Here is a 17,209-nt window from a genome sequence, read left to right on the forward strand (position 1 = left end):
TAAAAAGGGTGGAAATGTTTATGTTTATCTCTATTCCAATTTTCCGTACATGTTCCAGAACTCTTGGGACTGAGGTGATGCAAAACTTTTTTTTATGTGTGTATTTTTTAACTTCATTTTTGGAGATGGCTCTGTCTCAGAGCCCTGAACAACAAGCCAGATCTATCCTGGATCTATTGCTTTAGTTAAATGGAACCTATTATTCCCATTGATAATCTAATCAACCAGCTATATTTCTAAAACTTTTTGTCAATGATAATTAAAGACTCAGACAATAGTTCTACTGTATTATGAGTGAAACAATGTTGGGCCACAATTTGTATGTAATGTTATACTAAGAAGACAATGAATATTTTAGGTCTCTGCCTCCTGTACAATATGATCAGATGATCTGTAAAATGCATGTTATCAGACAAATACAAATACTATACAATACAGTAGACTGTTCTTTGTGTTATAATATATAATCAAAAAGGAGAGTACTGTAAATGTTAGAATAAGGAAAGGTTCTCATAAAAGTATAATTAAAAATAATGTAAGTATATTTCATCAAAATATTGGGAGCTTAAAGAATAAAGTAGATGAGCTTCTGGTTTGTTTAGAAGATTTACAAGCTGAGAATGAAATAGATATACTATGCCTGTCTGAGCATCACATTGTTACTGATATGGATAAGGTAAATGTAAGTGGTTATAAGCTCTCTGCACATGTAATGAGAGAAAATATGGAGAAAGGAGGAGTTGCCATATATGTCAAAAGTTATCATTGTGCAAAAAGTATAGAAACAAAAAAGTTTTGTGTAGAGAACCATATAGAAGAATGTGCCTGTGAGCTTAAATTAAATAAAGGCACATTTATAATTGTAACTGTATATAGGTCCCCATCAGGAAATTTTCATCTATTTCTGAAAAATTTGGACTCCTTGTTGTGCTATCTGTCAGACAGGGGGAAGCAAATTATTATTTGTGGGGACTTCAGTGTAGATTCTCTGAAAGAGGGTAATAGGAAAAATGACCTTGAAGTATTACTCGGTTCTTTCAATTTGACACCCGTTATTGATTTTCCTACTCGGGTGGTAAAGGATAGCAGCTCACTGATAGATAACTTCTTTATAGACCAAGATAAGTTTAACCAGATAAATGCTCAGCCTGTTGAGAATGGTCTTTCTGATCATGGTGCACAGCTAGTCACAATATATGACATAGCTCCATTCAGCAATACTAAACAGTCCTCCAAAGTAGTACGTTCAGTCAACAATTTAACAATTGCAAATTTCAGGGAAAGCCTACAGCAGTTAGACTGGGATGAGGTGTACCGTGAACCTGATGCCAATTTAAAATATAATTTATTTCATGACATTTTTGTAAATGCATTTGAAAACTGCTTCCCCAAGAAAATAGTTAAATATACTCGTAAGAAATCTTGTAACAAACCATGGCTTACTAAGGGTATAAAAACATCTTGTAACCGGAAAAGAGAACTGTATCTGACAGCAAGAAAGAGTAGTGACCCAGAAACTATCAAAAATTATAAAAACTACTGTGTTATATTAAGAAAAGTTATTAAAAAATCCAGGAGTATGTGTATCATGTCTGAAATCAGCCACTCTGATAATAAAATTAAAACAATTTGAAATATTATTAAAAGAGAAACAGGTCAACCAAGAGCAGAGGAAGACAGTATTACCATAAAATTGAGTGAAAACTTTACGAACAAAAAGTCAGAAGTTGAAAATATTTTTAATAATCATTTTCTAAATGTTGTGAATATAGTAGGATCCAGGTGTTCATTAGAAGATGCTAGGCTGTTAATGGAAGAGGCCATACCTATGCAATTTGATACAATTGAAATCTCACCCAATTCTCCCTCTGAAATTAGGAAAATAATAAACTTGCTTAAAAGCAAAAACTCACATGGAATTGATGGCATTTCCAGCAAAATACTAAAAGCTTGTTCTCAACAGATAAGTAAGATTCTCAGCCACCTGTGTAATAGCTCTCTGGAACAGGGCATTTTCCCTGATAGACTGAAATATGCTATTGTTATACCTTTGCATAAAAAGGGGGATAGATCTGATGTCAACAATTACCATCCAATCTCCCTTCTAACAGCTTTATCCAAAATTTTTGAGAAAGTAATGTATTCAAGAGTAGCTTCACATATCTGTAAAAATGAAGTACTAACAAAATGTCAGTTTGGTTTCCAGAAAGGTTTTTCAACAGAAAATGCCATATATGCTTTCACCAGTCAAATTTTGAATGCTCTGAATAACCGAACACCACCCATTGGGATTTTTTGTGATCTCTCAAAGGCTTTTGATTGTGTAAATCATGAAATTCTGCTAGACAAGCTCAAGTATTGTGGCATGAGTGGGACAGTGCACAAATGGTTTAATTCATACCTAACTGGAAGAGTGCAGAAAGTTGAAATAAGTAGTTCTCGTAACATGCAAAGATCAGCACATTCCTCAAACTGGGGAACTATCAAGAATGGGGTTCCACAAGGGTCAGTCTTGGGTCCTTAGTTGTTCTTATTATATATTAATGACTTGCCATTCTACATTCATGAAGAGGCAAAGTTAGTTCTCTTTGCTGATGATACAAGTATAGTAATCACACCTGAGAAACATGAATTAACTGAGGAAATTGTCAATACTGTCTTTCAGAAAATTACTAAGTGGTTCCTTGTAAACAGACTCTCACTGAATTTTGATAAGACACAGTACATACAGTTCCGTACAGTGAATGGTATGACGCCATTAATAAATATAGACCTTAATCAGAAGCATATAGCTAAGGTAGAATATTCCAAATTTTTAGGTATGTCCATTGATGAGAGATTAAATTGGAAGAAACACATTGATGATCTGCTGAAACGTTTGAGTTCAGCTACTTATGCAATAAGGGTCATTGCAAATTTTGGTGATAAACATCTTAGTAAATTAGCTTACTACGCCTATTTTCACTCATTGCTTTCATATGGCATCATATTTTGGGGTAATTCATCACTGAGGAATAAACTATTTATTGCACAAAAGCGTGTAATCAGAATAATAGCTGGAGTCCACCCAAGATCATCCTGCAGACATTTATTTAAGGATCTAGGGATATTCACAGTAGCTTCTCAGTATATATACTCTCTTATGAAATTTGTTATTAACAACCAAACCCAATTCAAAAGTAATAGCAGTGTGCATAACTACAATACTAGGAGAAAGGACGATCTTCACTATTCAAGATTAAATCTAACTTTGGCACAGAAAGGGGTGAATTATACTGGCACTAAAGCCTTTGGTCACTTACCAAATAGTGTCAAAAGTCTGACAGATAACCAACAAGTATTTAAGAAGAAATTAAAAGAATTTCTGAATGACAATTCCTTCTACTCCATAGAGGAATTTTTAGATATAAATTAATAAAAAAAAACCAAAAATATTAAAAAAATAAAATAAAAAATAAAGAAAAAAAGAATAAAGAAAAAAAAAGTTGTTGTATTAACTTAAGTACGTTGTTAAATTAACCTAATTATGTCATGTATTGGAAAATTCGACTCGTTCCACATCATTACGAAATATCGTATTCATGATCCATGGAACTAGTATTAATCTAATCTAATCTAATATAAAGATTTACAGACTTGAGCTGCAGCAGAAATCCATTTCATCATTAATATTTCATTTTTAAATTAATCATACAATGTAGTTTGTTGACTTTTCATGGAATCTTTTCTCCATATTGTGCTCATTGCGTATCATTAACGAAGGACTGTAGTTGGATTTAGAACTAGAAGACAGAAAGGGGCAGGCTGGATTTTTGCCACAGTTCATGAGGCATGCTGAATTACCAGAGCACTGTTCATAGTAATATGGGCCAATAGTGGTTAGTACACGAATAATGGTTCACTCCAGTCATTATTTGGTCCTTTTGTTACTGGACAGATACATTCCTTATATAGTGCAGAGTAACATACAGAATTTCATATAATTATGAGGTGAATATGTTACTCATCATCTTAAGTCCTGTTATGATTATTCTTTAATAGGCTCTTGAGGTTAGAAATAGAACACCATACTGCACTTTAACAGAAAATCCAGAATAGCCTTGGCAGACAGATACTGTGGTCATGTTTTTATCAGTTATTTTTTTATTTTATTTTATTTTATTTATAAATCCATTGACAATAAATATTGCATGGATGTTGTCAAGGGTACATGCAAGCCATTTCAAAGAAATGGGGCACAAACAATATATACGTAAAAAAGTACAAAACAAAATAGTACAATGAAGTTAATTATAATACAATGAAATTAATATAGCCTATATACATCCCTGCTTGTTATTTTAAATGCTTAGTCTGTTTTTCATAAGGCTTTAGTTTTGTCCTCCCTAAACGGCAAGTCCTTATATACACAACACTGCTTAAGTATATATTTACATCACACAACAGCTGTCCTTTAAGTATGTAAATGTAATGAATGATTAGGTAATGAATGATTAGGTACAGATAGATTATTTCCAATTTTGCCTTTATAAATATCACCAGAAAAAATTTATTGACCTACATAGTCATTTACAGAATAAAAACATTGTTCTACTAGAAATTTTTTAAATTCTGTTTTAAATTTGTTATCATCTTCTAACTGCCTGATGTTGACTGGCAGTGCATTGTACGGTTTTGCACTGATATGGCTCACATGCCCTTGTGTATTCATTTTTTTTGTTTGCTGAGTATGGAGTGCTGCACTATTACGGGTATGAAAGTTGGCATTTGTCTGAAAATCTGCAATGTGGGTCCTAACATACAGTACACATTTGTATATGTATAATGATGGTATAGTAAGTATTCTAAGCTTTGTCTGTGGATGACTGTGAGTTGTTATTCGGATGGCCGTCTTCTGCAACAAAAAAAGTTTGTTTTAGGCGCCCTTTTGTGGAACCCCAAAATATTATTCCGTATGTGGCAAGAGATTGAAAATAGCCGAAATATGCCATTCTGGCACCCTCTGAAGTGCAAACATTTGTAATAATTCTGAGGGCAAAACAGGCTGAATTAAGTTTCTGTGAAAGTTTCATTACATGGTCATTAAAATTTAAGTTTTCATCCACATGAATCCCCAGCAATTTTGTGGATGTCACTCTGTCTAAGGCTTTGTCACCCCACACCAAATCGAGATTTACATTTTGACATCTTTGCCCAAACTGCGTATAATTTGTTTTATTTGCATTCAATGTCAACCTGTTTGCATTGAACCAAGAGTGAATGTAATTTAGTACTTTATCAGCAGTTGTTGGTAGCAATTGCTTTGGTGCACTTATCATCACACTAGTATCATCTGCAAATATTATTGCTTTGGCTGCATCATGTGAGGTGTGAAAATCATTTATATAGACAAGAAACTCCTTCACTGAATAATAAATTGGCTATGTGTGCAAAGGGCTTTGCAATTTGTGGTGCTGTCCTTGTTATAATTGACACAGGCACCTCATCTATGCCAGCCGACATTTTGGCTTTCAAACTTTGTATCACTTTCAACACTTCACCCTCATTTATTGGCTCACCCCCATCATACATGCTGTTTTTGTATATTCAGGTATTTCTTCATTTGTAAATTTTAAGCTTAATGAAGTTGTTGCATTTATGAAATAACTGTTAATATAATTTGGCAAATCTTGTTTATTAATATTGACATTTTTTAAATTTTTGAGGCTAATGTCCTGGTTTTCACAACTCTTCCCCATTTCAGTCTTCACAATACCCCATATGGTTTTTGATTTGTTTTCAGACTGTCTTATAAAACTATCATTACTCGTGAATTTTGCTTTAGCAATTACTTTTCTATACACCCTCTTGTAATTCTTGACATATTCTACGAATTGTGGGTCTGTGGATGCTTTCATTTTAGAAATTAGTCTCTTTAGAGTTCCACAGGAAGTTTTGATGCCAGCTGTGATCAAAGAACTTGGCTTTGTATTGCCATATGACCTGATTTTTGACAGATTTTTTGGAAAACACATTTCAAAATATCCCATGAAAATGGAAGAGAATGTGTTATATGCATCATTTGTATTTGTTAGGGATAGTACTTCTGCCCAAGCCTCATTGGTTAGCATATTTATGAATTCTACACAGTTTTCTGTAGAAAAATTTCTTTTATACATGAAGTGTGTTTTTTTCTCTTTCAGTGGCCTTGAAGGAATTCTGAGAACAAGAGCATTGTGGTCTGATAATCTCAAATCAGTATTTGTTACTTCAACTTTGAAAATATATTATCAATAAGACTGTCTATATTATTTGTTATTCTTGTGTGTGTGTGTATGGAAGCAGGTTGAAACTACATAACAGATTTAGGAACTGGTCTTTTAGCCTAGATTCACTCATAAGATTAATATTGAAGTCACCACACACAACTACAGTGGCTCTATTAGTGAACAGAGTGTTAAGCAATATTTCTAATTGGTTAAAGAATATGTCTGCATCACCAGTAGGTGGTCTGTATATTGCCATGACTATGACTTTTCCCTGTATTTCATTCAACTGTACAGCTGCTGCTTCAAAATGATTTTTCACACTCAATGATTCAGCTTCACACCTTCTTTTATAGCGGATACTTGGTTTGGTGTGTGTGTGTGTGTGTGTGTGTGTGTGTGTGTGTGTGTGTGTGTGTGTGTGTGTATTGTCTAATCTGATGAAGGCCTGTCTTACTAAAAGCTTTATTTGGCAGTCTTTTTGTTGTGCCTGGCTGTGACATAGCATCTGCTTCTCCTCTGTATGAAGAGCAGCAACTATCCTTTTCTAATACTGTCATAGTGTCTTTTATTCGTATGTCTAAATCAAAAACTGATAATGTGGAACTCCTGTTGTGATGAAGCAAGTTGGGATATTTTTACTTCCCCTCTTGTTTTGGCATCTGCTTCCTTAAATTATTCATCATCAAACAAACTTTCTATAAAATTAATGACTACTTAGAGTTATAAGATATAAGAGTGGGGGAAAATGCCTAAGAAAAGCACTCCCTTAAAGATAAAGTGTGATGCTGTTACTTGTAGTTTAGCTGAAGCTGTGGTGATAAAATGTAAATTTATCTATGTCATTTCGAGAAAATGTGAACTCTATGTATCCCACACTCTTGAGCATTCACTTAAACCTCTTCTTGATGAATGCAGTTAAAATTTGTATTCAATCCAAACCATCGCCATGAAGCAAATTTACCTGCTTATGTATGTCAGTAGCATAAAAATGTGCACTATCACTTATTCTACTATTTTAAACAGTCACTTAAACTGTTTTTGGCATAAGGCGGGCTTTAATATTGCATGCAAGTAATTGTTCTTGGTAAATAAACAAATGTCTGTGCAATGTGATGTATAAATGTTCATGCACTACTGTATTGTATCAATTGACTTGTCCTGTATTACTTGTATACTGGTTGTGTAATATGTAATCAACAGGACCAAATAAATAAAATTCATTTTTTCAATTTTAACTGATTACCATTAACATACATGAGTAAATCTGCATTTTCATAGGAGCCTGTTGGCTACATCATTTACAGTAGACAGGACTGAACTTTCACGCTCTATTTTTTCAGCCGGTATGTTGACACCAAGGACAACAAACAGAAATAAAAGAAGGCAAACCATCACTCTGTGATATAAACATTTGAAAAATTAGTTAAAAATTGTTCACTGAATCACAACACACAGGAAACCAAAATAAAAATAAAAACAGAAATAATAAAGAAAACAAAACAAGTAATAAGATAGCAAGCAGTAAAGATTTAATTATAGCAGAATTATTGGAATGTTCAAAGATTACAAGTGATCCTTGGTTGCTATTTGAGAACATTTGGAAACCAGAAAATAACACAGAAGAAACAACATTAATCACCCACATTATATAACAAGAAATACAAACAAATTGTTGACAACTACATGTAGTGTCACTTCTGTCAGTGGCAAACAAAATATTATCAAGAATTCTGCTGAATTCACTTGAAGTAGCTATAGACAAAGAACTGGGGGAGTATCATGGTGGTTTTCAAAATGAAATATTCTGCACAGAACACACTTTTAAATTAAAAACAATAATTCAAGACACAATATTGACCAGTAAACTTATAACAATATAATTTATTGATTTCAAGAAAGCATTTAACTTGGTAGATAGGGAAACCATAGGTAAACCTATTTGACCATTTGATGTTAAAGCAAAATAAGCAAACATTATTTGTGAAATTGACAAATATGATATGGTATATAAAGTTAAATTAATGGGAGAAATATCTTAGCCATTTGCACTACAACTGATCTTACACAGTGATAAAACTTATCACATCCACTCTTGAAATGTGTTTCAGAAACAAATGTAAGAATCTAGAACATGTAACTAAAAATTGAAAAACTGAACCAATAATTCTGGAAAAGAAATCAAATGCAATTAAGGTAAACTGCCTGGCTTTTGCAGACAATTTTTCAAGATTTTTAGAAAAGCCAACAGAAGCAGTTACTCAAATAAATCTTCTGAAAAAAATTTCAGGAAGAAAGGAGAAAGAGAGAAGGAACATACAACACTAAATTCACAGTTGATCTATGAATTAATAATGTGCCAAGTGGATATGTTTTGACAAAAGCTAACTACAACAACAAATGTGTATATAGGAAAGCAAACCAAACACTATACCACAGCACAAAAACCACAATGTTAATAGTGTATAAACACTCAGCAAAGATATATAAGCTGAGCAGAACAGAGACACTTGGAGGACATATATTTACAAAAATAACTGGGTGCAACATGAACTATAGATGGTTGGAAAATGGGAAGTAATGAGAAAATTTCCAAAAATATAAAAATAAATGAAGTAATGCCAATGTGAAGATTAACTTTCTTTGGACAGGACTACTTAAAAAATGAGAACAGGCTAATGAAAAAAAATACTGCTGTATATCTGGAAAAAAAAAAGAAATTGACAGCAACATAGATTAGAAAAATAAGAAAAGAACTGGAAAGAAACAACCAAAGAGACTGTAAATACCAGAAAGAAGCTTTGAAAATAAAATAATAAATTTAGAACTCTTTCAAGGCAGAAGAAATAAGAAATGAGGAGCAATGTAGACAGAAGAGAGGGGCAGACAACATGAGGAGAAGAGAAAGGAGTAATGGAAAACTAAGAAGAGAAACTGACATTGTTACAGGATCCTAGTTAGCCAATTTTTTAAACAGATTATTCACAACAGCACAAAAATACCTACTTTATATCCACATGTAACTTCCTTAACTGATTCTTCCAATGGAAATGCCTGGTAAAGTAATAGTAGAGTTAAAAACACTACCAAAAGAATATTTCTGTCAGATTTCATGCTGTACTGTGGACTGCAGCGAAACTAGAACACACATGAAATTTTTCTTCTTTGTTTTCATGATGAAACAAGATAAAAACAAGTGGCTTGCTGATAAAAATTCTGGACAAGTACACAATAAATAACTGCCAGTTAAGTTGCTATCAGATACACTTTTTAAGAGACAGTGATTAATAGCCCTGATAAGAAAGATAACAGAATTTTGAGAGGTACAGTTTCTTTCACGTTCATAGCTTCCTGAATGGCTAATATTTTCAATCTATCTGTTACAATTTAGAGTATTCAGTATCTGTTACTTACATTCATGTTGCCAGAGATCCTATTCTTTACTAAGGAGGTGCAATAGTTATGGTCTAATTTTCTTTGATTGTATTGTAGATTCTTTGTTTTATTTCAGTTATTGTGAATAATGAACACACAGGACGCTTAAACAATCAATAGTTGAACGATTTTCCACCAGTCACAGTTTTTAGAAACATCTGTGTTTCTGATAATTGTGGTAGTATTCTATCAGTTTATCACACATTCCTGCAATCCTTTTCTGGTTCTCTAAGGTCATTCCAAGATGTATACTACACCTGTCTAAATTTGACCTAGCAAATGGTCAACAAATATAATGACCTGTTCTTGGGCCAACAATTAATTATGAATTAGTAAGATCAAAGACTGGGAAACAGAAACAGGAAAACATGGATTCATTCATTCATTCATAATGTTCCATAGCTCCTACGAAGAAGCAAAAACTTCAGGGATGTAGAACAAGTTAATGTGTACTTTAACACGAGACAAAGAACTCATAGATACTTACTCTGTATAATGTATTAACAATAAATTATTGTGGTGCCGATGAGATCGACACCAGTATCGATCTGAGCATCACCTTTGAACCTAGCTAAACATCATCTTTGTGTAGTTCCGCCATCCAGTTCTCTGTAAGCCTTACTTGTGTGAAGAGGTGAATAAATGAACTCCTGATTATAAGGTGTTGTTTGGTGTATCTCACCCGAGCATCCACCTCACTGGTGACCCCGTGTTGTAACGTCTTCAGTTTTCGCCGTTTTACTGTGTCCGTGGCCTCTGCATCGGTTATGTTTGCCTGTATTACTTCGACACTGCATTCGAACAATGACTTCGGCCCCAACGCACAATGCCAGATTTTGTGATCGACATGCATCGTGTTGCGGGCGATGTACACCCATGAGGACTTCAATACGATGCCTCTCACTCTTCGATTACGCAAATTTCGCCGGACGTTTTCGTGCCTGCAACAATAAGTGAGGTTAGGAGTGTGCATGACTCCGGCTATCAGACGCCTTTGTTCCTGCCACATGTGCCCTCCCTCATCGACGGTGCAGTTACATCTTCTGGATCTCTATGCAGTGCGGGATCAATGCCGATTTCTGCAAATGCTTCGACGGATAACCTACCACCGTCAGGACAACGGTTTGCCACGCCACTATCCGTGCAGTACCACGCGGATACCACATGGCCGGAACTGCTTTGTTCACAGGTCAACCTCCTCAGCTTCCGACCATGCCTGCGCCTGCCTCAGTTCAGCATCAGCACGTGCCTTCCTGCTTCAATACCTTGGCCTGCAACAGGAACAATAGCTTGTTGTCTGTGCCTGACCTCCACCTCTGTCCCACTGCTATGCCTCAGTGTTCTGTGCCACGACATTCACCTTATCCACACACCATTTTGAGTGGAGTGACTATGAACAGTGAACTATCACACATTCCGTCCCACGTTCAACGTCATTTCCCACACTGTGCTTCTGGACAGCCCGTACCTCCGCAGCCTCCCTGCAACACAGGTGGCCCCGGCTCTGATCATACGTTGAGCTCTCCACGGGCTAACACATGATCTCAAACATTGAACTTTTTCTCACCTGTCGCCGATGCGCCGGCTCCAATCGAGCTTCTGCTACTGTTTTTGGCACATCTCAGTGCCTCATCCGCGTCAGTCTTCCGCGCCGCGTCAATCCAAACACACCCGCAATTTGTTGAGCTTCCACAACCACGATCGACACATTACAGTGTCTCATCCACGTCGGCCTTCTGTGCCGCGACGGATCGCGCTCAACCACAACGTGTCACCTTCACGCTGCCATCCGAACAGCCATCGTTGCCACATTACCTGGAGGCACACTCTCCTGGAATACTACAGCAACAACAGCTCGATTCAGGCAGTGCCCTGACAAACTCAACTCAACCTGTTCTACCGAACATTCTACAATACTTACCGACGCTGCCGCCGTTTAATCCCGACAGAGCAACAACCTGCTTCAAAATTGTGGAGAAAGTGTTCGACCATTACAAACTCGATGAGTCAAACAGGTTTCTGTGCCTCATCACCCACCTGTACGACCAGGAGGACTTGATTGCTGACCTGGTCGATGCCTGGGGCTCATCTACCCGGTACACTCTAGCCAAAGAGACAGTTCTATGTCGGCTTGCACGCTCAACTGAGGCAGCAACGCGGCAAGTGCTCCGTTGAGCAACTAGGCAATGACAAACGTTCCCAGCTCTGGAGGTGGCTACGTGCCCTGGTCAGCTCTGGAGGTGGCTACGTGCCCTGGTCAGCGCCAATCTGCTCTCTGACACAGCTCTCCTCGCCATCTGGTCGATTAGATTAGATTAGATTAGATTAATACTAGTTCCATGGATCATGAATACGATATTTCGTAATGATGTGGAATGAGTCGAATTTTCCAATACATGATATAATTAGGTTAATTTAACAACATACTTAAGTTAATATAACAACTTTATTTTTTTGTGTTTTTTTGTTTTTCTTTATTTTTTATTTTTATTTTTTTATTATTATTATTTTTTTTCAATATTTTTTTTTTTTTTTTTTTTTTCTTAATTTATATCTAGAAATTCCTCTATGGAGTAGAAGGAGTTGTCATTCAGAAATTCTTTTAATTTCTTCTTAAATACTTGTTGGTTATCTGTCAGACTTTTGATACTATTTGGTAAGTGACCAAAGACTTTAGTGCCGGTACAATTCACCCCTTTCTGTGCCAAAGTTAGATTTAATCTTGAATAGTGAAGATCGTCCTTTCTCCTAGTATTGTAGTTATGCACACTGCTATTACTTTTGAATTGGGTTTGGTTGTTAATAACAAATTTCATAAGAGAGTATATATACTGAGAAGCTACTGTGAATATCCCTAGATCCTTAAATAAATGTCTGCAGGATGATCTTGGGTGGACTCCAGCTATTATTCTGATTACACGCTTTTGTGCAATAAATAGTTTATTCCTCAGTGATGAATTACCCCAAAATATGATGCCATATGAAAGCAATGAGTGAAAATAGGCGTAGTAAGCTAATTTACTAAGATGTTTATCACCAAAATTTGCAATGACCCTTATTGCATAAGTAGCTGAACTCAAACGTTTCAGCAGATCATCAATGTGTTTCTTCCAATTTAATCTCTCATCAATGGACATACCTAAAAATTTGGAATATTCTACCTTAGCTATATGCTTCTGATTAAGGTCTATATTTATTAATGGCGTCATACCATTCACTGTACGGAACTGTATGTACTGTGTCTTATCAAAATTCAGTGAGAGTCTGTTTACAAGGAACCACTTAGTAATTTTCTGAAAGACAGTATTGACAATTTCCTCAGTTAATTCATGTTTCTCAGGTGTGATTACTATACTTGTATCATCAGCAAAGAGAACTAACTTTGCCTCTTCATGAATGTAGAATGGCAAGTCATTAATATATAATAAGAACAACTAAGGACCCAAGACTGACCCTTGTGGAACCCCATTCTTGATAGTTCCCCAGTTTGAGGAATGTGCTGATCTTTGCATGTTACGAGAACTACTTATTTCAACTTTCTGCACTCTTCCAGTTAGGTATGAATTAAACCATTTGTGCACTGTCCCACTCATGCCACAATACTTGAGCTTGTCTAGCAGAATTTCATGATTTACACAATCAAAAGCCTTTGAGAGATCACAAAAAATCCCAATGGGTGGTGTTCGGTTATTCAGAGCATTCAAAATTTGACTGGTGAAAGCATATATGGCATTTTCTGTTGAAAAACCTTTCTGGAAACCAAACTGACATTTTGTTAGTACTTCATTTTTACAGATATGTGAAGCTACTCTTGAATACATTACTTTCTCAAAAATTTTGGATAAAGCTGTTAGAAGGGAGATTGGATGGTAATTGTTGACATCAGATCTATCCCCCTTTTTATGCAAAGGTATAACAATAGCATATTTCAGTCTATCAGGGAAAATGCCCTGTTCCAGAGAGCTATTACACAGGTGGCTGAGAATCTTACTTATCTGTTGAGAACAAGCTTTTAGTATTTTGCTGGAAATGCCATCAATTCCATGTGAGTTTTTGCTTTTAAGCAAGTTTATTATTTTCCTAATTTCAGAGGGAGAATTGGGTGAGATTTCAATTGTATCAAATTGCATAGGTATGGCCTCTTCCATTAACAGCCTAGCATCTTCTAATGAACACCTGGATCCTACTATATTCACAACATTTAGAAAATGATTATTAAAAATATTTTCAACTTCTGACTTTTTGTTCGTAAAGTTTTCACTCAATTTTATGGTAATACTGTCTTCCTCTGCTCTTGGTTGACCTGTTTCTCTTTTAATAATATTTCAAATTGTTTTAATTTTATTATCAGAGTTGCTGATTTCAGACATGATACACATACTCCTGGATTTTTTAATAACTTTTCTTAATATAACACAGTAGTTTTTATAATTTTTGATAGTTTCTGGGTCACTACTCTTTCTTGCTGTCAGATACATTTCCCTTTTCCGGTTACAAGATATTTTTATACCCTTAGTAAGCCATGGTTTGTTACAAGGTTTCTTACGAGTATATTTAACTATTTTCTTGGGGAAGCAGTTTTCAAATGCATTTACAAAAATGTCATGAAATAAATTATATTTTAAAATGGCATCAGGTTCACGGTACACCTCATCCCAGTCTAACTGCTGTAGGCTTTCCCTGAAATTTGCAATTGTTAAATTGTTGACTGAACGTACTACTTTGGAGGACTGTTTAGTATTGCTGAATGGAGCTATGTCATATATTGTAACTAGCTGTGCACCATGATGAGAAAGACCATTCTCAACAGGCTGAGCATTTATCTGGTTAAACTTATCTTGGTCTATAAAGAAGTTATCTATCAGTGAGCTGCTATCCTTTACCACCCGAGTAGGAAAATCAATAACGGGTGTCAAATTGAAAGAACCGAGTAATACTTCAAGGTCATTTTTCCTATTACCCTCTTTCAGAGAATCTACATTGAAGTCCCCACAAATAATAATTTGCTTCCCCCTGTCTGACAGATAGCACAACAAGGAGTCCAAATTTTTCAGAAATAGATGAAAATTTCCTGATGGGGACCTATATACAGTTACAATTATAAATGTGCCTTTATTTAATTTAAGCTCACAGGCACATGCTTCTATATGTTTCTCTACACAAAACTTTTTTGTTTCTATACTTTTTGCACAATGATAACTTTTGACATATATGGCAACTCCTCCTTTCTCCATATTTTCTCTCATTACATGTGCAGAGAGCTTATAACCACTTACATTTACCTTATCCATATCAGTAACAATGTGATGCTCAGACAGGCATAGTATATCTATTTCATTCTCAGCTTCTAAATCTTCCAAACAAACCAGAAGCTCATCTACTTTATTCTTTAAACTCCCAATATTTTGATGAAATATACTTACATTATTTTTAATTATACTTTTATGAGAACCTTTCCTTATTCTAACATTTGCAGTACTCTCCTGTCTGAGTTTCTCATTGTGCTTAGGCCTAGTTCCTATACCAGTGGTCACATGGTGTTCAGAGAGGCAGATTATGTCAATTGGGTTGGGTGACTTTAGTTCATCAATGCAATTACCTAGGACTGAGATACAACTTGGTGGAGATAAAATTTCTGGTGATTGATGAAAATTTATAATTGATAGCTGTGATTGGTGATCCAATGTGCTAGAATTGTGCTGTTGAATTTCTTTCCTAAACTGAAGATTTGTTTCAATCCTGACCTCTCGTAGAACTTGACATCTTTCTGTGTTACCTATCCTAAAAAAGGTGCTGCTCCAACACCTGTAACCACTGGTATTTTACCATTCATGGCAGTGCCTCCCCCCCTTAAATTTCCTGCTATTACCCCAGCCAATTTCCCCTTCCCTTTCCTGTTGAGATGTAGGCCGTGCCAGGTATAGTCCCCCCTACTGAGATAATCAACAGGAACCACACCAATATGAGCCCCCGCACCCGACACAAGCAGCCGTTCCAACTCCAAATTAACTCTCCCAACAGAAGAGTTCAAATGAGGCCGGTCATGGCGTCTCAGGACAGATACAAATTCAACATTGGTGTGTCTCGATGCCGACGCAATCTTTACCAGGTCACACTCTATACTGTACCCAGGATCTCTGTCGATGCTGTTCCCTGGCCCTCCCACAATAACCACGGTGTCTTCCCTGGTAAATCCTTTACAGAGTGAACCTAAATCCTCTGTCACCTGATCCAGACTAGCACTTGGTTTGAAAAAATTTGTGACCTGGTATTCTGGTCCTAATTCCTCCTGCAGAAGTTGGCCTACACCTCTGGCATGAGAACTGCCTAACAACAAAACTTTCTTCCTTTTCGATGACTTTCCTACATTCTTTTTCAATTTCCTATTGAAAGTTTGTTGTGTCCTGTCTACACCTACCTCTGCTTGAGGCTCATCAGTTTCTAACTGAAGCAACAGGTCAAACTTATTTTTGACATTCACCACAAAACTGTCAGACTTAGTTCTAGGCCTGTTCCTTCTGCTACCTGTTGCCACTTCCCACCTCTCTTTGCCCTTCTCCCTCCTTAACCTGTCCAGATCTTCCCTAGCCTGATCTAGCTCAGCCTGAAGGGCAGCAATTTTCCCCTCCTGTTCCACTATCTTCCTATCTCTGCTGCAAATCCTACATAACCACTGATGAGCCTGATCCACTTTCCCAACACCCACGCCACTGCAGTCCCCCCAGTGAAAAAAACTACTGCATCCATCACACCAAACCCCGGTACTAACAATTCTACGGCAAGTCAGGCACTTCTCACTCATGGCAAAAATAATACTTTAGCTAGAATAAATCAATTAAATTACCGAAAATCAAAAAAGACGTTACAAGAATTAAGCCTATTCACAAATGTATATAAGCAAGTTTCTGATTTAAAATTCCGCTGGGTTTCTGAGATCTGTATTAAAACAACGAAGGTATACGCTATTTATTATATATTTCACTCGATGGAATGAAAAAAGGGCAATTAAACGAGATACTTTAACTTTGATTCTCCAAAAACGTTACGAGAATAAGCCTATAAACAAATGTATATAGGCAAGTTTCTGATATAAAGTTACGCTGTTTTTCTGAAATCTGTATTAAAACAATGAGGTTATACGCTATTTACGGTAGTTTACTTATTTGTTACCGAGAAACTAGTTAAATTACCTTGAAACAAGAAACAAACACGTTTACAAAATTTAAGCCTAAGCACGACTTCGCGAAGTTACGATCTTTTCGTGTTTCCTGAAAAAATACGCAAATAAAAGTCAAACCTTTAACAGCAAGACTAAACGATACACTAATGCACGTATTTAATATAATATAATAAACTATCTCCTCACATCCACTTTGCTCTGGCTCAGAAGCCTCCCGAACCTGTCAAGTGAACAGTGACAATTGCTGACAAGCTACACGATGCATCACTGCTCTATTTTGCCAGCCACTGACTACCTGACAAGTCTCAGGTTCAGGCTCGTTGTCCTGCGGCCAGACGCTGCCAGGGTC

The 17,209-nt window shown here is 36.0% G+C and overlaps 1 protein-coding gene across 2 annotated transcripts in view; it reads right to left on the reverse strand.

Annotated features, from left to right (window-relative positions):
- The window catches only part of LOC124588421 (lysosomal alpha-mannosidase-like), a 230,879-nt gene extending 221,497 nt beyond the window's left edge, over positions 1–9,382 (reverse strand). For both annotated transcript variants that reach the window (XM_047131612.1, XM_047131509.1), the window contains exon 1: positions 9,252–9,382. In XM_047131612.1, coding sequence (XP_046987568.1) covers positions 9,252–9,359 — 108 coding nt within the window. In that variant the 5' untranslated portion in view covers positions 9,360–9,382. The remainder of the gene's footprint in view (positions 1–9,251) is intronic.
- Positions 9,383–17,209: the final 7,827 nt, after the last annotated feature.

This window comes from Schistocerca americana, chromosome 1 (assembly GCF_021461395.2).
Source record: "Schistocerca americana isolate TAMUIC-IGC-003095 chromosome 1, iqSchAmer2.1, whole genome shotgun sequence".
Taxonomy (NCBI): domain Eukaryota; kingdom Metazoa; phylum Arthropoda; class Insecta; order Orthoptera; family Acrididae; genus Schistocerca; species Schistocerca americana.